This window comes from Aotus nancymaae, unplaced genomic scaffold (genome assembly GCF_030222135.1).
Source record: "Aotus nancymaae isolate 86718 unplaced genomic scaffold, 86718_ANA_hifiasm-v0.15.2.pri h1tg000020l, whole genome shotgun sequence".
Lineage (NCBI taxonomy): Eukaryota > Metazoa > Chordata > Mammalia > Primates > Aotidae > Aotus > Aotus nancymaae.
In genome coordinates, this window is record NW_026988432.1 from 53,429,522 (window position 1) to 53,450,875 (window position 21,354).

Sequence of the window (21,354 nt, forward strand, 5' to 3'; positions counted from 1 at the left end):
AACTTGACATCTTAATCCATAGCTGTTCAGTCTCCCATGACTGCCGATGCAAATCGGAACAAATTTTGCAGGTCATCAGGGCCAAACAGGCTGAAATACGCACAGGGGAAACCTAATGCCTGTCTTTAGTCCTGCCCCAAGAATGTGGCTGTGAACTAGTCTAATCTAATGAAGAGACACATTTCTGTGACGTTTGGCCTTAGGTATGTTCAGTTCAATTCAACCTGCTTCCAATTGAACCTGACAAGTATTTAGTTAATGTGTACCGTAACTGAGGCACCATGTTAGGCTCTGTTAAAAATACAAAGAGCAGCCCAAGACTGGGTCTTTCCTGCTCAGAACTTATGGTCTGTGTTGGAGCTGCGCACTAGTGCTTGTAATAAGGTCAGATGGGAAAGTGGCAATCGAGGGTCTGGAGATGCAAATGCAGTACACCTCACAGGACCTGCCTGTCTAGTTTGGAGTTACAACTGCAGTCATATGTCTTACTTTGCAATTTTCAAGTTCAAATAAAAGTCACACTGAAACTACCACTTACACATATTTGCTGGAAGTCAGCCTTTCTCTCTCTCTGTCTCTTTCTCTTTTTCTTTCACTCTCTTTCTCTCTGTCTCACCTCTTCCCCAATTGTCCTGCCTCCAAATGGCAGGAAGCATTTGGAGCTCCCTTTGCTTTGGCACTGGCCACACAGGGCATTTTTGAAAATAGTTCCAGCACAGGCAACCACGTCTCTGTCCACTGCTGTGCCCTCACCTTGTTGGTCCTGACTTCTGAATAGCCCCCAAACGCTGCTCCTTCCTCAGGTTCCCATGAGTGGGGATCTTTCCATTCACACACATGTGTAGGCATCATTTCCAAAGCATACCTCCGTGGCAGGGCAGCCTGGTTTGGGGGACTTCTGGCGTCAGCCATATGTGGCACTGAAGTTAGCCTTCACCTTCAGATTCTTATGAGCCTGGAGGCTAGTCCAGACTCTCTCTTCTCATATGGTAAGTTTCCCTTTGCAAGTCTTTTCCTGCCAGTTTGCCTTGCTTGAAAAAAATTTAAGCTCTACTTTTCCAAGCACCAAAACTCCACAACTTCTATGGGAAGGAACAGGAGGCGTTGTCCTCCACCGTTTTTTTTCTTTCATGATTTAGCCAGAGACCTCTGAAATTTTGCACCACCCTGTCTCACCAATGAAATTCTCTCACCACAGCTCCTTAGAAAAGCAGAGCTTAATGACTTTTTAGATTTTTATATTTTCATTTAGAGATCACAGATGTAGAAAACACAGATGAGGTAGAGGTTGTGGAATAATTTGAAATTGATGGGTGAAATATAGCAGAAACTAGTCAGCCATTGGCTAAAGGAAGACAAGCCTCACTAACGAAAGAATCTTTTCTCCTTCCAGTGGATTTTTGGGATTCTTTCTCATGTTCAGTACAGTGAAGCTAAAAAGCCTTCTGGCCCCAGGGCAGTGTGCAGCCTGGATTTTCTTTGCTAAGGTAAGAGACGGGAGGGGTGGGAAATTCTCTCTCAAGAGCCTATGTATTCAAAGATCTCAGAGCCTGGATAATGTGAAGTTGTTTGAGCTTCATGAGACCATTTCTAGGTACTGTCCCTGAGCCTGATTCTTCCTTCATTCAGGTAATGATTTCTGAGGCCTTCTGCTCGTTTTATCAACACGGCATATTTTATTTTTTTCACAGTCCTGGAAGGCAATCATGGATAGGCTCCTTATTTCCTTCCTGGAGGCTGTGCAGGTGTCCAGAGCTCAAGTGACTTGCAGTTGATCCAAGGTGATAGAGAAAGGAAGATAGATAAATGGCCAGGTTGGGGCATTTCTATGAAACCTTAGAAAAGGGACTGTTCAGGCCAGGTGTGGTGGCTCATGCCTGTAATCTCAGCACTTTGGGAGGCCGAGGCGGGCAGATCACGAGGTTAGGAGATCAAGACCATCCTGGCTAACACGGTGAAACCCCATCTCTACTAAAAATAAAAAAAATTAGCCGGGCGTGGTGGCACGTGCCTGTAGTCTTAGATGTTCAAGAGGCTGAGGTAGGAGAATCGCTTGAACCCAGAGGCAGAGGTTGCAGTGAGCCGAGATCACACCAGTGCACTCCAGCCTGGGTGACAGAGCAAGTCTCGGTCTCAAAAAAAAAAAAAAAGGCGGGACTATTTAAGAACAAGCTCTGTGTATCTGAATGACTGTGGGTGAAACATACGATAAAGTGGTGGGGAAACCACAAAGAAACAGAAGGAGCAGGAAAGTGGCTGTGGGATACCCAATCTTTACTGAAAAGTGGTGGGGCCACTTCTTCTATTGGCACATTTCATTTTCCTGGTGCCTGTGAGGGACGCAAGTTGTAGCACCCTAGGTGCTGCTTCTAAGGAGTGAGGCTTCTTAATTAATTTAATTTAGTGAAATCATTATTTAACTTGGGTTTTTAGTCATCTTTGTGTCTTTTGGGTTGATTTTTCTCCAGAAAAAAAACCTCAAACATTTTGCTTTGAAAATAAGATTTTTAATGGTATTTTCACCCACATGGTCTATTTTTCTTATTTTTTATTTTTTGAGACAGGGTCTCACTCTGTTGCCCAGACTGGAGTGCAGTGGCACAATCTCAGCTCACTGTAACCTCTGCCTCCCAGGCTCAAGTGATTCTCCTGACTCAGTCTCCCAAATAGCTGGGATTATAAGCATGCGCCACCATGCTTGGCTAATTTTTGTATTTTTAGTAGAGACAGGGTTTCACCATGTTGGCCAGGCTGATCTCAAACTCCTGACCTCAAATGATCCACCCGCCTCAGCCTCCCCAAGTGCTGGGATTACAGGCATGAGCCACTGTGCCCAGCCCACATGGTCTATTTTTTAATAGCATTAATGATTCCAATTCTAGCAGAATGTAAAAAGCAGCTGAGATACTGATTTCCAGCGTGACAGAGAGAAGAGGTTGATGAAACTTCTTCCCAAAAAACAGCTAGAAAGCTGGAAGAAGACTGTCAAAAACCTCCATTTTTGTTTTGTAAAAATTCACCAAAGACATACAATAAACTGAGAAGCATTTGTTTATGAAAACTACTAACCTTTGGGTAGGAACAGAATGAATCCACAGTGTTCTTGCCTATTATCACTCCCATTCCCTCCTCCCCAGCTCTGTCAGTGTGGTAGTTCAACCAGGCTGGGAAAACCAGCAGCCTTACTGCTGCTTCCAGGAGGGGTTCACTCTGTTTGGAGGATTGTCTGTTATATAGGCCAACTCAGTGGTATGTGAACATGTAAAGGCCAGCAGCTTTACTAGCTTGACTTTACAGTCCTCCTTGGAACAAGCAATGGACCCGTGGTCTACTGGGGGACTTAGTAGGTAGTTCTGAGAGATGAGACAGCTATCAGGGGCTTGCTATTTTTTTATGTATCTCAGATTGAACTTAGTCTGTGTATATGAGCAGTAGAGAGATGGAACAGGCTCACATATTCCTGGCCAGTGGAGCCTGCATACACACACAGAGGAGCCGTGAAAGAGCTAGCAGAAAGTAAAAGCCAGGGCAGATGTGAGAACAGCCTGAGGTTTGAATGTACTCCCCAGCCCACACACACAGTCAGGAGCAGAGAGAAGCCAGTCTGGCCCAAGGTGTTGGAGCAAGATCTCTGACCAGTCTTTGCCAGAACACTAAGCTATGCAGACATGAGGATGACCCTTAGAAGCCAGAATTAAAAATAAAAACAAGAAAAAAATTTGAGTAAAGACATCAGCAGCTGTAGCTTATATGGGAGACAGATTTCACATTCACAGATTTAGTCCAGGAAAATTATTAAATAAGCAAAACAACAATAACAATAAATCTTGTGGGGAAAGTCAGATTTCAGAGTTGCCACCGTATGTTAGGTAAAAAGTTCAGTACTCAACAGAAACATGAGAGACATTCAGAGAAGCAAAATGTGATCTGTGTGTAATAAAAAAAGTGGTCAATAGGAACTGTCTCTGAGTGTCTGTCCTCAGATGTTGGATTTAGCCTAAAAAGACTACAGAGCAGCTATTTAAATTTATTCAGAAATCAAAAGGAAACCATGCTTAAAGAATTGAAGCAAAAAGACTCAGTGAATACAAAACCTCAATAAAGAGATATAAATTATTTACAGAAAGGAAAAGAAAGAACCAAATGGAAATTCTGGAGGTAAAAGTACAATAACTGAACTGAAAATGCTCTAGAGGGACTCAGCAGATTTGACATGGCAGAAGAAAGAATAAGTGAACTGGAATGTAAAGCAAATGAAGTAATTCAATTAAAAAAACAGGTTTTTTTTAAAATTGAAGAAATGTGAACAGAGCCTCAGAGACCTGTGAGATACCAAGTACAGCAACCAACATATATGTAATATGAATCCCAGAAGAAGGGAAGAGAGGATTAGAACAGTATTTGAAGAAATCAATTTGTTGAAAAATGTTAATTTACGGATTCAAGAAGTTCAATGAGTCCCAAATAAGATAAACAAAAAGAGATCTAGACACATTATAATCAAACTATTGAAAGACAAAAGAGGTCTTGAAAGCGACAAGAGGGAAATTATTCAACATATATGGGGGAACAACAGTGTAATTAGTGGTTACTTTCTCATCAAAAACAGTGGAAGCCAGAAGGTAGTAGAATGACACATTCAACATGCTGGGGGAAAAAAACCTGTCAATCAAGGATTTGATATATAGCAAAACTATTCTTCAAATGTGAAATAGAAATAAAAACATTCCCAGATGAATGAAAACGAAGAGATTTGTTGCTAGCAGCCATATCAGTAATCACATTAAATATGAATAGACTAAATACTCGACAAAAAATAAAGATTGCCAGATTGGATTTTTTAAAAAACAAAACCCAGCTATATGCTGTCTATAAGAGTCATACCTTAGAGCAGAAGACACAAGTAGTCTGGAAGTAAAAGGATGGAAGAACCACACAGACAGTTACCATAAGACAGCTGGGTATAGTGGCTATATTAAAATCAGACAAAATAGACTTTATAATAGGAAATATTACTAGAGAAAAAAATAGGGACATTTAATAATGATAAAAGTGTTCATGCACTAGGAAGATATAACAGTTCTAAATACATATACACCTAAAACAGCACCCCAAGATACGTGAAACAACAAGTAATAGAAAAGAAAAATAGATTATTTAACAATAGTAACTGGAGATTTCAGTACTATGCTCTCAGCAGTTGATAGAACAACTCAGTAGAAAAGCATGAATATAGAAGTACATAGAAGACTTCAGCAACACTATCAACCAGCTGACGTAACTGAAATGTATGTGAAACTCCACCAGTTGATTTCAGAATACACATTCTTCTCAAGTGCACATGGAGTATTCTCCACAACAGATAGTATGCTGGTTGTCAAAACAACCCCCAAGTTTTAAAAGATTGAAATCATATAAAGTATGTTCTCTGACCATAGCAGAGTTAAATTTGAAATTCACAACAGAAAAAATCTAGGAAAACCTCATTTATTTGGAAATTAAATATACTTCTAAATAGTTTGTGGGTCAAAGAGGAAATTACAATGGATATTAAAATGTTTTTAATCGAAACAGAAATACAACATATCAAAATGTATAGATGCAGCTTAAAGTAGTGCTCAAAGATAAATTTATATCTGTAAACACATATATCAGAAATAAATGAAGGTCTCAAATCAATAACCTATGCTTCCAACTTAAGAAACTAGAAAAGAAGAAGGGGCAAACTAAATTCAGAGTAAGCAGAAAGAAGGATATAATAAAGTTTAATGTGGAGATTAATGAAATAGAAAACAGAAAAATCATGTAGATTATGTTGATTCTTTGAAAACATCAGCAACATTGACAAACCTCTGGCTAGTCTGACCAAGAAAATAAGAGAAAAGAGGCCAGGCATGGTGGTTCATGCCTGTAACCAAAGCACTTCGGGAGGCCAAGGCAGGAAGATCATTTCAGCCCAGGAATTCAAGACCAGCCTGGGTAACGTAATGAAACCCCATCTCTACAAAAAGACTTTTTTTAAACGATTAGCTGAACATGGTGGCACATACCTGTAGTCCTAGCTACTTGGGAGGCTGAAATGAGAGGATCACTTGAGAGGGCAAGGATGCAGTGAGCTGTAATCATGCTACTGCACTCCAACCTGGGTGACAGAGTAAGACCCTGTCTCAGAGAGAAAGAGAGAGAGATGCGAGTTATCAAAACTGGGAATGAAGGAAATGATGCTACTACTGATCCTGTAGAAGCTAAAAGGATTGTGTATTGTAAAGAACTTCAGATTTTGAATAACTTTATGACAGAAAATTAGTTGATTTAGATGAAATGGGCAAATTCCCAGAAAGGCACAAATTAGGAAAACTGACTCAAGAAGAAATGAAAAATCTGAATACATCCATAACCAGTAAATAAAAATAAGTAGTAATTTAAAAATCTTTCTTAGGTTGTTTTTTTTTTTTTTTTTTTGGCTGGGGGGGACAGAGTCTCACTCTTGCCCAGGCTGGAGTGCAGTGGCGTGATCTTGGCTCACTGCAACCTCTGCTACCCAGGTTCAAGCAATTCTCCTGCTTCAGCCTCCCAAGTAGCTGGGATTGCAAGCACCTGCCACCACGTGGTTTCACCATCTTGGCCGGGCTGATCTTGAACTCCTAACTTCATGATTCACCTGCCTCAACTTCCAAAAGTGTTGGAATTACAGGCATGAGCCACCATGCCCAGCCTCTTTCTTAGGTTTTTAGAAAAAGAAAAGCTTAGCCCCAATTGGCTTTATTAATGAATTCTATCAAATATTTAAAGAAATTTTTCTTAAAAAAATTCTTTTAGAAACTAAAGAAAGAGGGAATAACTCCCAAGTTATTCTATGAAGTGAGTTACCCTGCTCTTAAACCAGACAAAACAAATCATAAGAAAATGAATAATATTTCTCATGAACATAGGGACAAATATATTAGCAAAATATTAGAAAATCAAATTTGGCAGCATATAAAAAGAATTATACACCATGATTGAGTGAGATTTATATCAGGAATGCATAGTTGGTTTAACATATAAAAATTAATGTAGTACATTATTTTCATAGAATAAAGAACAAAAATACATGATCATTTCAATAGGTTCAGAAAAATCATGACAAAATCTAGCATCTATTCATAATTAAAACTCTCAACAAACTAGTAAGAGAACCTGATAAAATCTGTGAAAATCCTGTAACTAACATTATCTTTAACAGAAGACTGGGGCTGGGTGCGGTGGCTCACGCCTGTAATCCCAGCACTTTGGGAGGCCGAGTCGGGTGGATCACTTGAGGTTGGGAGTTCAAGACCAGCCTGACCAACATGGAGAAACCCCATCTCTACAAAAAATACAAAATTAGCTGGGCGTAGTGGCACATGCCTGTAATCCCAGCTACTCCAGAGGCTGAAGCAGGAGAATCACTTGAACCCAGGAGGCAGAGGTTGCAGTGAGCTGAGATCACGGCATTGCACTTCAGCCTGGGCTACAAGAGCGAGACTCTGTCTCAAAAAAACAAAACAAAACAAAACAAACTAGAATAAGACTGAATGCTTTTCCCCTAAGATCAGGAGCAACATAAGAATGTTCACTTTCACCACTTCTATTGAAAATTATAATGGAATTTTTAGGAATGCAATAGGCAGTGCAATAGGAAAAAAAAAAAAAGGCATCCAGATTGGAAAGGAAGAAATAAGATTTTCTTTATTCACAAATGAGATCACCAAAACCTAAAATGCAATAAAAAAAAAAAGAGATTATCATATATATAGAAAATCCCAAGGAAATTATAAAAATAGTTGAAGGCAGCGTTTGGTGGCTCATGCCTATAATCCTCACACTTTCAGAGACTGAAGTGGCAAGATCGCTTCAGACTGCCCTGGGCAACATAGTGAGATCCTGTCTCTACAAAAAATAAGAAAAGTAGCTTGGCATGGTGGCATGTGCCTACAGTCCCAGCTACTCGAGAGGCTGAGGCAGGAGGATCGCCAGAGCTCAGGAGTTTGTGGATGCAGTGAGCTATTACCACCACTGCACTCCAGCCTGAGTGACAGAGCAAGACCTTGTCTGTTAAATAAGTAAATACAACTGTAGTTTTATTTCAAAATTTTTTTTTATAGAGATGGGGTTTTACTATGTTGCCCAGCCCTGACCTCAAGCGATTCTCCCATCTTAGCCTCCAAAAGTGCTGAGATTACAGGTATGAGCCAGTGCACACAGCTCAAAGTTTTATATATTAGTAATGAACAGTCATGTTTATTAAAATAAAGTTAAGAAAACAATTCCATTCACAACAGCATTGAAAAGGAAAAAATATTTAGGAACATAACACCAAAGAAGTATCAGATTTATACACTGAAAACTGTAAACCTTTTTGAGAGGAATTAAAGAAAATCTAAAAAAATGGAGAGATGCAATATTGTTAAGATGGAAATTTTTCCTAAATTGATTCAATGTAATCCCTATCAAAATTCCAGCAGGCTTTTTTTTTTCTTGATAGAAATTGACAAATTTAGGCCACGCACAGTGGCTCATGCCTGTAATCCTAGCACTTTGGGAGGTTGAGGTGGGCAGATCATGAGGTCAAGAGATCGAGACCATCCTGGCCAACATGGTGAAACACCATCTCTACTAAAAATACAAAAATTAGCTGGGCATGGTGGTGGTCACCTGTAGTCCCAGCTACTTGGGAGGCTGAGGCAGGAGAATTGCTTGCACCCAGGAGGCAGAGATTGCAGTGAACCGAGATTGTGCCACTGCACTCCAGCCTGGCGACAGAGTGAGACTCCATCTCAAAAAAAAAAAGAAACAAACAAACAAAAAGAAATTCATAAATTTATCCTAAAATTTATTTGGAAATGCAATAGCCAATGTTGACAAAGATAAAGTTGGGGGACTTAAGTCAGGTGATTTGAAAATTCAGTACTAAGCTAGAATAATCAAGGCATTGTGGTATTGGTGTAGGAATAGGCATTTATGATGAACTGATTTTCAACAGAGGTGCCAATCACAATGAGGAAAGGATTTTTTTTTTAACAAATGATGTTGGAACAATCAGATATCCATATAAAAACCAACCCACAAATAAACGGTCTTAGATCCTTGCTTGACATTGTTAACTTCAATGGATCACGGACCTAAATGTAATGCTAAAACTGGAAAACTATTAGAAGAAAACATAACAATAAACCTTTAATGGCCTTGGGTTTGGCAAGTTCTTTGATATGACACCAAAAACATAAGTCATAAAATAATTGATAAATTGTATTTTATTTAAATTAAGACCTTCTACAATTCAAAAAACTCCATTAAGAAAATGAAAAGGTAAGCCACAGCCTAGGAGAAAATATCTGGAAATCATAATGTCTGATAAAGGAACTGTATCCAAAATATATAAAGAATTCTTACCCCTCAATGAGATGACCTACAGCCCAATTTAAAAGTGGTCTAAAGGAAATTAGTTTGGTGATTTCTCAAAGAACTTAAAACAGGATTACCATTCAAACCAGCAATCTCATTATTGGGTATATACCCAAAAGACTGTAAATTGTTCTATCATACAGATACATGCACATGTATGTTCATCACAACACTAGTCACAATAGCAAAGACATGGTATCAACCTAAATGCCCATCAGTGGTAGACTGGATAAAGAAGATGTGGCGCATATACACCGTGGGAAACTATGCAGCCAAGCGCAGTGGCTTACACCTGTAATCCTAGCACTTTGGGAGGCCGAGGTGGGCAGATCACCTGAGGTTAGGAGTTCAAGACCAGCCTGACCAACATGGTGAAACCCTGTCTCTACTAAAAATACAAAAATTAGCCAGGCGTGGTGGCACGCGCCTATAATCCTAGCTACTCAGGAGGCTGAGGTAGGAGAATTGCTTGAACCCAGGAGGCGGAGGTTGCAGTGAGCTGAGATCACGCCATTACACTTCAGCCTGGGCAACAAGAGCAAAACTCTGTCTCAAAAATAAAATAAAAATAATAAATAAAATGATAATGTTGAGGCTGGACACAATGGCTCATGCCTGGGAGGCTGAGGCAGGTGGATCACCTGAGGTCAAGTGAAACCCTATCTCTACTAAACATACAAAAATTAGCTAGGCGTGGTGGTGTACACCTGTAGTTCCAGCTACTCGAGAGGCTGAGGCAGGAGAATCACTTGAACCCAGGAGGCGGAGGTTGCAGTACACCAAGATCACGCCACTGCACTCCAGTGTGAGCGACAATGAGACTTCATCTCAAAAAAGAAAAAAAAAGATAATGTTGATACTTATGAAAAATAAAACTGATCTATAGACATGAACAGATATTTCACAAAAGAAGATATCTACTGTCTTCTTAATAATAAGTTAATAATGATAGGTTAATAAGTACATAGGAAGGTGTTTGGCATCACTGGTCATTAGAGAAATGCCAATTGAAAACATGATGAGTTATCACCCCACACCCACTCGCATAATTTCTTGAAAAGATACAGACAGTACCAAATGCTGGTAAGGATGTGGAGAAACCAGAACATTCATAAATTGCTGGTAGGCATCTATACATCCACTTTGGAAGGCAGTTTGGTAGTTTCTTAGAAGACTAAACATAAAGTGACTACAGTGTAGCAATTCTATTCTTAAGAATCTATCCAAGAGAAATGAAAATATGTGGCCACAAAAAAACTCATACATGAGTGTTCATATTTGCATTATTCATAAGAACCCCAAAGTGGAAATAATTCTAAATGTCCATCAACTAGTGAATATATAAACAATATATAGCATCTATATACAATTTGGAATACTATTCAATAATCAGAAGGAATGGGCTAGTAATACATTGTTACAGCATGGGTGAACGTCAAAAATACTATGCTAGGGCCGGGCACCGTGGCTCACGCCTGTAATCCCAGCACTTTGGGAGGTCGAGGCGGGTGGATCACGAGGTCAAGAGATCACGAGGTCAAGGATCTCTTGACCATCCTGGTCAACATGGTGAAACCCCGTCTCTACTAAAAATACAAAAAAATAGCTGGACATGGTGGCACGTGCCTGTAATCCCAGCTACTCAGGAGGCTGAGGCAGGAGAATTGCCTGAATCCAGGAGGTGGAGGTTGCAGTGAGCCGAGATCGCGCCATTGCACTCCAGCCTGGGTAACAAAAGCGAAACTCCGTCTCAAAAAGAAGAAAAAAAAAAAAAAAACTATGCTAAGCTAAAGAATCCAGTCACAAAAGAATACATACAGTATTATTCCATTTGTGTGAAATGTCCAGAACAAAGCAAATTTATAGAGACGGAAAGTATACCAGTGGTTTATTGGAGAAATAAATGGACTGCAAATAGACTCAAAGGAAATTTTTGGCTAATGAAAACTTTCAAACTGGATTGTGGTGATGGTTGCATCACCATTTAAGTTAATTTATTAATTTGTTCATTAACAATCATTCACTTTACAATAAGTGTATTTTATGGCATGCAAATCCTCCCTGAGAGCTGTAAAGTAAAAGTGCTGAAAGCATACTGCTTAAATCCTGTCTTTTAGGATTTAGGACATTTTTTTTCCCTGTGTATATAACTTTACCTATTTGACCACTAGTTTCAAGTCTCTTTTTCATTTATTGTATTTTTCTTTTCCTCTTAAATTCTGAGGGAGGTTTATACTTTTCTCCTCAATACTTAATTCAGAAGAGGGAGGATTTTTAATTGGCTGCTGTGGTTTAATGCTAATTCTTCTCAAATGAGAATTGAATTCAATGAGCCATTAAGATCTCTCTCTTCCAGCCTTGGGTACATCAAGCAATCTCCTCTCTCTCTCTCTCTCTCTCTCTCTCTCTCTTTCTCTCTCTCTCTCTCTCTTTCGTATTTGAAAATAAGCTCGTGATCCTCATAGTAGAATATGTATCCGTTCTTTGGACCACCTACATATCAAAATGTGCTGACATTTGAAATACAACAAAATCGTACTTAGCAATACAGCATTCCCATGATGTCACTGGGCCTCCACTGGATGCTGGCATGTTCAGAAAGTGACTCAGGAGGATGTTTCAGTGGTACTGGAGAAGAATTGGGCTTATGTGAAGATTCAGAAATACACAGGGAGGGAGGTCATTCAGGGGGCCGAGGGGGCCTTCTTCACTGCTCCAAAAGGCCCCATTTTGGGCTGTTTTCGAAGATATCACATCAACTTCATCAGTTCCAAGTTCTGAGAGAAGTCATCCATGTCTCTCTCTGGTCCTGACCTTTTTCAAATCTTCCTCAGATCTGAAAATACTTAGCATGGGGAAAAAGTGCCTTCGAAGTCATTTTGTGTTGTTATCACTATTGTTAATGTTTTTCTCTCTGGAAATTTGAGAAAAAACTTAAGAAGCCAAACATATCAGAATATTTAGCAATGCTTTAAAAAATAATCTCTCATTTTGGTAAATTTGGACGTGTGAAATCTAACTGCGTCTTCATAAAATCTCAGGATCCTCTCTTACACATAATGTAAAGCACTCAGGCAGAACAAAGTGAACAAATTGAAGAGAAATGCAAGGGCACGCGTAAGGAAGATGTGGTGTGTGTATTTATAGTTTTCTCCTAGTCAGTTTCTCCAGCAGATTTCAGTCCTCACATGAGAATTCTTCCTGGATTGAGTAGTGCTTTGTCTTACTTGCGTCAGCTTCAAACCGACTCAAGTTCTCAGCATCATTGGGAAGAAGCAGTGGAGGTCAGAGTGAGTTTATGTGGCCAAGAGCTAGCAAGGGAGAAGCTTCCCCAGACAGCTGCAGCCACGCTCGCGGGGCCTGATGGGCCAGCCTGTGCTCCCCCTTCAAAGCTGCCTCTGTAAGATCACTTTCTTCCTTTAAAGCTAATGCCATAATTGCTACCACCATCTCATGTCCCGAAGACAGTGACGGACCAAAAAACCGAGCCTTTGTCTGTTTTTCCTATGGCCCTGGGAAAATAGCTTTTCGTAGCTTGCTTAGGATAAGTCTCTTGATTTGGTTTCATTTATGTTTTCTATTGTTAGAGTTTCATTTTTCATATACATAGAACCAAGATGAGGGTGGCCCTCACTCTCGGGCCGTGCGGTGCTGGGTCGGTGCCTGAGTGTGAACAAGCACCTCAAAAGCTGCAGCCTAGGCACCCACTTGCCTCCCCTACCCCTTCCCTAAAACTATGTCATAATGTACCGCTGGCCTGAAACAGGCATGTCCACGAGATTTGAGATACACTCGTTTTTTTTTTTTTCTTTTTAGAGACAGGATCTCTGTATCACTCAGGCAGGGATGCTGTGATGTGATTGTGCGACGGTCGTATCCTCAAACTCCTGGCCTCAAGCAGTCTTCCTGCCTCAGCTTCCCCAATAGCTGAGACTATTGGCACGTACCACCATGCCAGGCTAATTTTATTTTTCTGTAGAGATGAGATCTTGTTATGTTGCCCAGGCACTAGATTCTTACAGTTTGGTGGTATTAGAAATGTCCTGGGCAGTGACAGCAGCGAGGCATACACGGAGCCTCTGGTCTTTTCCATGAGGTGCGTGGTAGAGGGACTGGGGTCTCGGGAAAAAAGAAAAGGAAGAAGTACTCAGTGTTTGACTGTGGTCACTATTCGCTGAACCCCTTTCCTCTGGTCTGAATGTCTATGTTCCCCTAAAATTAATACACTAAAATCCTAAGCCCCAAGGTGATGGTAGTAAGAGGTGGGGCCTTTGGGAGGTGGGTAGATCATGAGGGCTAAAGGCATTGGTGTCCTTGTGAAAGAGGTCACAGAGAGCTGCCTTGCTTCTTCCACCCTGAGGACACCGTGAGAAAGTGCCATCTCTGAGCCAGCAGCCCTCACCAGACATGGAATCTGCAGGGGCTGTGATCTTGGCCTTACCAGCCTCCAGAACTGTGAGAGACAAATCTTTATTGTTTGTAAGCTACCCAGCCTATAGTATTTTGTTAGAGCAGTCCGGATGGACTAAGACACCCTCTAATCCCCTGTTGTTTGAGCCATAAAGCAAGGAGTCTGAACTAGAAGATATCCAAAGATAGTGCAAAAACATTGTGATTATAACAAGCTCTGACAGTGTTGACAGTTATCTCTGGTATTCAGGACTAAATGCTAATCACATTTACATTCAATTGTAGCATTATATAATGATCTGCTAGGAACTATATTATTAATTATCATTAAAAAAGCATTTGCCAGATTTAAAAATTATATAATAGACTGATTAAAGTTGGAAATATGCAGCAATCTGAACTTCTTTTACCTCATCTCCAAATTCCACTTTCTCTCATGGTTAATTGTGTTGTAAATGCTACAAGCAGTTAATTGGATTGTTTGTCCCTCTTTTTGCTTTGTTTGGACGTCAGATTTTATACTTATAGGCTGGGCATGGTGGTTCATGCCTGTAATCCCAGCACTTTGGGAGGCCAAGGCAGGAGGATTGCTTAAGGCCAGGAATTCAAAACCAGCCTGGGCAACATAGTAAGACGCTATTTCTACAAAAAGTTTTTATAAATTAGTCAAGTATGATTGCTTGTACCTGTAGTCCTAGCTACTTGGGAGGCTGAGGCAGGAGGATTGCTTGAGCCAGGAGTTCCAGGCTGCACTGAGCTGTGATTACACTACTATACTCCAGCATGAGCCACAGAGGGAGACCTTGTTACACTTATGGCATGGGATTTTCCTTCCCATTGCTCCCTAGGATGGAATGCTTGTTCATACTGTCAAAGTGAAAGATGGTCAAATCCTTCTCAGACATGGTCTCATGTAAGTCTTACAACCTGGAGTGCATTGTGGGTACAGAAGTTGGGCAGGGAGTCAAGGACCCGGAGTGGGGGACATTTTACAAAATTAGAAAATGCTAGAACCTGATGTTCTAAGTGTTTTAAAGCAGCATATATGAGATAATGTATGTGAAATGGCTGGTGGTGGAAAAGTGCTCTGCAGACACAGAGCATTATGCAGAGTCATACGGACCTAGACCAAGACTTAATTTTGACCTAGCTTTGAGTCTTGTCTGCCACTATCTATGTGTGTGAATCATTTTTCCCCATCTGTAAACAGTGTAATAATAATGTCTATGTTATTGAGAGGATTAAATAATATGTAGACGGCCCTAGATTAATGCTAGGTTGACAGGTCTTCCTTGACTTAACAATCTGCTATTTTAATTCTCTCATGAAATTAAGCAGTGATTTCCTGGGTCTGAATTTGCTGTTTGTATTCACTAGTTCTAGGTAGTAAATCTAGTTGTGGACTGTCTATTCTAGACACTGCTCAGAATTCAGCATGCATGAAGACAAGGTCTCTCACAGCATATTTAATCAGTTATTGTCTCACAAAAGAAGCAATTGATGCACCATTCACAATGTTTTTAAACCTATATAAAGAGTCATTGATTCAGAATATTTGCTCTCCATGTGAAAATGTATGTTTGGTGGTTTCCATGGAGACCACCCTGCTGACTGTTCTGTGATCACTCACTAGCCTTAATTATACACTGGAATTGCCAGAGATCCTTCAAAGCTGTCTCCATAACAACGCCTCCTTGTGGGTAACATGACCACCATCCCTGACCGTGTTTCCCATATAGGAGTTTTCCTAAAGAGGCGAGTCAGCTGGTAAATTTCAGCCTGTTTGATGTATCCTTATGAAGATCTCTTAGCTGCCTAGGAATTTTTCTGAGTTTCAACTGCCTATCTCTCCTGCTATTTTTCCAGGTTTCAGGAGCTTGGGTGAAGGTGGTGGCAGGGTCTAATGTCTTTCTTCAGTGACATATTGACATGTGTCTTGATCTATTGCCACAATATTGAACTAAAAAGGAGGCTTGGTTATGTCAGTTTACTAGGTAAAATTAAACCTGTTTGAAATATACGATGAACTCATGAAAGTGTTGTCAACAGATGTTATTCAGGCTCCATGTTTAGAATTTTAGAATGTCTCCAAGACCTTTCGTAAAACTCTCAATGTTTCTGGTGGAATTAAGAGAAAAAGATGAATTTCTTTTAAGGTGGAATCACACAGATTTCATGACTTCTAAATAATGTAGTTTTTTTAACCTTTCACTAATTTTTTGAGATACATTTGTAGGGACGTTTCAAGACTTAACATTGAATCATACCTTGAACTTCTGAGGAGGTGACAAGTAAACTAATCTCTCATATTCTGTAATCATAGTTCTTATAGGTTCAATTTCTGGTACACACACATACACACACTCTCTCTCTCTCTAGACTATAGGAGAAAGCCTGTAATTATGTTTACAAAGCCCATCACACTTTGCTCTCACTAGGTCGTCTATGCTGAACAGAGTTGGTTCTCTTCATTTTTCTACATTGTATTCTATTACTACTGTTGTTTCTTTCTTTCTTTCTTTTTTGAGATGGAATCTAGCTCTGTCACCAGGCTGGAGTGCAGTGGCACGATCTTGACTCACTGCAACCTCCGCCTCTGGGGTTCAAGCGACTCTCCTGGCTCAGCCTCCCAAGTAGCTGGGCCTACAGGTGTGCACCACCACGCCCAGCTAATTTTTGTATTTTTAGTAGAGACAGGGTTTCACCATGTTAGCCAGGATGGTCTCCATCTCCTGACCTCATGATCCACCTGCCTTGGCCTCCCAAAGTGCTGGGATTACAGGCGTGAGCCACCGCGCCCCATCTGTTATTTCTTTCTAGTCATCCTTGCATTCTCATCCTGATTGCCACTGTCTCTCAGGTGGGGAGGCTGTTACTGTCTTTCTCCACCCCCTGGATGGGGAACGGTAATCACAAAAGAAGGGGCTCGTCTCCCCAGTTCACTATTTGAGGTTCTTCCCATCTTAGCTGCTCACTTCTCCTTCCCATCACTTTTCAAAGCTACTTTCAGATATAACTTCCTGATAGCAGTTTAGCATTCCTTTCCTTCCTTCGGTTGTTATTCAACACCTTCATATGTTCTGGAAGGGTCTGATGAAAATACATTGTTAAACCACACGAAGCTGTACAGTAATGTAACTTTTATGTTGAAAGACCATATTTAAAAAATCTAATTATGGCTGTTCCCTAATTAAATCATTTTTCTTTTTCACTGTCTCAGCAGCTATGGCAATGAGAATAATTTTTCATGGAAAATTAAAGCCTAGAGGCGGCAGCATAATTTCCTTTGCAGACTCTAGCTCAACAATAATAACAGCATGTCTGATGTCTTTCCATGACATCACTGATGAGGCGACAGGAACATGAAGTGGCAAGTTTGGGAGCTGCCATTCGCATGGAAACAGCCAGCCAAGAAGTTAGTTATCTGGGAATTGTTTGTTTATGAACAAGTTTTCCCGGAGGGAATGTGGGAGGGGAAATACAGTTTTGGTTTCAGGAAAAATTTTTAAATTCCATTTCCTATTGTCAAAATAATTCATAGATAAATGAGTGCTATGAGTGGACAGTTTGCTATTTTGAATCAGTTTCTTGTTGTTTTTTTTTTCATTTCCAGTTATGTTGTCTTCATTTTTTCCAGGCTATTTTTAGTGCCTTTGATCATCACAGTCTTCTGTGTTGCAAAAATATGATAACGATTCTGTTTCACAACTTCTGACCTGAATGAATTTGCTCATTTATCGTTTGTTCATTTACTGAGGAGATGTCTTTACTTTCTGCAAATTTTCTGACTGTAAGGTTTTCATGGGTGCCGTTAGATAATTTAAAAAAAAGAAAGAAAAAGAAAGTCCTTTGTGAAACATAAAGGCTAGTTAATGGGGAACATTTGCAAGGCCTCCTCTAGGAGATGAATTGATGTGTGCTTGGCTTATTGTAGGATGTTATTGAAAAAACGCATGTGGAGTGAGTGCTCGCTCATAAACTGATTTTATTCTGCACACCTTTGCACTCCCATCAGAAACAGAGAAAGATGGAATTCTGCATGTATCTCGTAAAGTGACTTCATTGCCCCATGGTCTTGTGATATACCCATTCCTTCCTTTCCTTGTGCATTTATTCTGTTGGGGTTTGCTTTTCTTTGTAAAGACCCTCTGTGTGTATCCCTAAAACTAAGTTCCCTAGGGTGTGGCTGAACATAGGGCAATTAGCAAAGAGCATGTCAGGTTCTGCTGGTGCCCAAACCAGAGGGCAGACCATGGCCAGGACCGACGGCCTGTGTCAGCAGAGTGACTGCCCAGATGAAGCAGCTCTTGGGAAATTTGAAGGAGCAGACTTTTTTTATGGTAAAGCTAAGTTTGGATGCATCAGTGATAGAAAGGCATGACATGTAGCTTTGAAAGATTGTTTAGCAGATATTGACTTGTTGCAATTTTGTGAAAATAACTGTTCTGTTACGTTATGCCTTAGAGACATCTTGGTGACCTGATACCCGGAGGCCTCCTCACACTTGTTTTCCTGTTCTATTCCCCAGAAGTGGAATTTATGTCAAGTGTAGTCATTCGCCCATTTTTTACTGTGCAAAATTGCTCTCTTCTTTCAAAAAGTAGTCCAAACTTGCTTTTTCTCCTTCTTGCTTTCTTTTTATATTGAAACAGAGTCTTGCTCTGTCACCAAGGCTGGAGTGTAGTGGTGCGATCTAAGCTCACTGCAATCTCCTCCTCCTGATTCAAGCGATTCTCCTGCCTCAGCCTGCTGAGTAGCTGGGACTACAGGCCCGTGCCACCACACCCAGTTAATTTTTGTATTTATTCTTTTTTTTTTAGTAAAGATAGGGCTTCACCATGTTGGCCAAGCTGGTCTCGAACTCCAGACCTCAAGTGATCCACCTGCCTCGACCTCCCAAAGTGCTGGGATTACAGTCATGAGCCACTGCCCCCGGCCCTTTTTCCCCTTCTTGACTCTGCACTGGCACTTTGCACTAACCTGGTCGTTCTTTAGGTGAAGATTTTTGGTATTGCTTTTTTGGGGTATAAGTAGACTGTGTCTAATTTTAAGGCCAGACAGTGAAGTATGAGCAAACGGTGCTTGTTTATAGGACTCCAAAATAGCCAGTCAAGTATGCAACAAGAAAAGTTTTTAAGTCAACAACGAATTGCTTTGTATCATGTGAATACAACTAGCCATGAGACTAGATTTGTAATTTTGGTTGTTTCTGCGCAGTTTGACAGGAGAAAGGTTGAGGGGGAGGATCGTGTGGGGAACAGGGACTCCCTGGCTACACTTCCACCTCAGTCCTCTAGTGTGAGCTCTGGAGTGGGGCGGGGTGGGGTGGGGTGCAGCTTGCTGCACAGGGAGCAGGCCCAGGGTTGCATCTGTGTTCTAGAAGAATTTTGTCTTGTTTCTTTCCTGCCTCACCCTCAGGCCATTATTTCCTACTTGGAGCTTTGTGTGTTTTCTGCACTATTTTCCAGTGTGGTTACAGTTGGCCTTGAATATAGTAGGTGATTAGTCAAGATTTGACAAATCAAATGCCCACGTCTTTCTCTTTTCTCCCTTTCAGGAGAAGTAAAGGAAAACAGAAAAGTAATAATAATCAGGTAACTGTACCTCCCAGCAATCTACCTGCTATATCAGCCTGTGAGCCCAAGGAAGGCAGGGCACATCTTAGGGTTACATCCCCAACATCTAGCAGAGCACCCAGAGGCATAATTTGAATTGCAAAAGATTTGGTGACTTTTACAATACTTTCAAAATTTGTAGTCCACATGGAATTAGAAGCCATTGTTTTCAAGTCTCAGGTTAGTCCTTTGTGCAGTGACTACCCCTCCCCCTCCAGAAAAGAACGAAAGAATTTACTTTTTCACCCAATGTTAGACTTATCCTCTTGAAATTCGAAGTCTTCAGTTTCAGTGATGCAGTCACCTGTTGCTACCTGTGCCTTGCCCTCTGCCCACAAAGGGAGGGTTTGTTATCTGTAAAAACATTTTTTCCTTCAGTTGGGAGTAGGAGTATTCTCATAACTGCAGGCCTTGCATTCCTGCCTCTGCCTTAGAAATTTCACTGGGAGCAGTGTTGATCTGATTATTCCAAATTGCCAAACATTTGCTGTCATTGGGCTGGGCCATGCAGTGGACTTTACTTCCTCTGTGCACCCTTAAAATGTTAGGGTAAGGGAGTGCAACGCTTTGGCAGTTATTAAATCTCATCTTTCATTGGAGTATGCTATATATGTTCTGCCCTTCACAAATAGACAGAACACTCCATAAATCAGAATAAGAGTTCACTTTGAAGCACTGACAGAGTGCCTCATTTTATCCCCCATCTACAGTTAACCGGCCTGGTATTGAGCCCATGGGCAGTGACAGTAGATGCATCTTTGGGTTATTGAGCTACTGCTGTATGAACCACCAGATCTGATCAGTCCTGAATATTTGAAGCCTGTATCTTCTATGAAGTCAGCCATGCTTATTATTATTTTCCTCAAGTTATAGTTGGACTGTTTAAGATGTTTAAGAATTACATAATATATAACCTGGTTTCAATACTCATGCTTTTAATGAAGGTTTCTTTTATCCTGAAAATCTTTTTCATGTTGCCTTGTACAAAGATGTTATGTCAGCAGATGTACTCAGCAGGTGTATAGAATGGACTATCTTAATAAGACTCATCTCCATATGGAGATGAGACTGAAGAGAGAAGGGACAAGCACCCAGCATTTTGGAGACAGAAAGGCCTGAGTAAGAATCTCATTCCCTGGCAGTGTGACCTTGGAAAAATCAAATAACTTCTTTATGTGTCAGCTTGCTTGTATGTAAAATGGGAATAATTGAATACACTTTACAGAAATGTTGCAAGAGTTATTTAAACTAATGTGTCTTAAGCAGTTAATGTTAGTTTTTGTTTTTTGTTTTTTCAATTTTTGAAGTATCTCAGTGGACCTGATATATCATTTTATATAACATTTTGGAAGCGCTACACTGGTGTTTATTTTTTCAAAAGAAAAGGAAAAAAAAATGTCAGTCCTAAAGATTGTTAGAAGAGTTCTCTATTGCTAGATGAAATTTCAGCTTTCAGTTTGGCAGTAAGAGAATGGGGAATTGAGACAAAGTGGTATTAACTCTGATGTAGAATCACACATCCAAAAGAATGATTACAGTGAAAAAAACTTGCAATACCAAATGCTGGTGAGGATTGTGGAATGACATTTATGCTTTAGAAAACACCAAAGCTAAACAACATCTACGTAATAACGAAGTAACCCCCACCTCAGTATTTACCCAAGAGAAACGAAGACATATGTTCACAACAAGATATGTTCAGTGTTGTGGAATTAGATGGCGGTGGTAGTCGCACAACTTTGTGAGTATACAAAAAGCTATTGTGCTCTTTCACGGGGTGAATTTTATGGTATGGGCATTATACCTCAGTCAGGCTATTTTTTTTTTTTTTATACATGTTCAAGGTCAAGTGTGGTGGCTCACGCCTCTAATCTCAGTGCTTTGGGAGACCAGTGTGAGAGGA

General features: G+C 40.4%; 1 protein-coding gene across 9 annotated transcripts in view; it reads left to right on the forward strand.

Annotated features, from left to right (window-relative positions):
- Positions 1-21,354, forward strand: part of TMEM241 (transmembrane protein 241) — a 155,718-nt gene that overhangs the window by 79,085 nt on the left and 55,279 nt on the right. For 8 of the 9 annotated variants that reach the window (XR_010343634.1, XR_010343635.1, XM_064379342.1 and 5 more), the window contains one exon: positions 1,394-1,487. Coding sequence is in view for 7 of the 9 variants with exons in the window: in XM_064379342.1 (XP_064235412.1) it covers positions 1,394-1,487 (94 nt within the window). In the remaining 2 variants the exon portion in view is untranslated. Of the gene's footprint in view, positions 1-1,393; positions 1,488-19,393; positions 19,657-21,354 lie in introns of those variants that run through there. The other variant, XM_012445063.2, reaches the window with a different exon arrangement.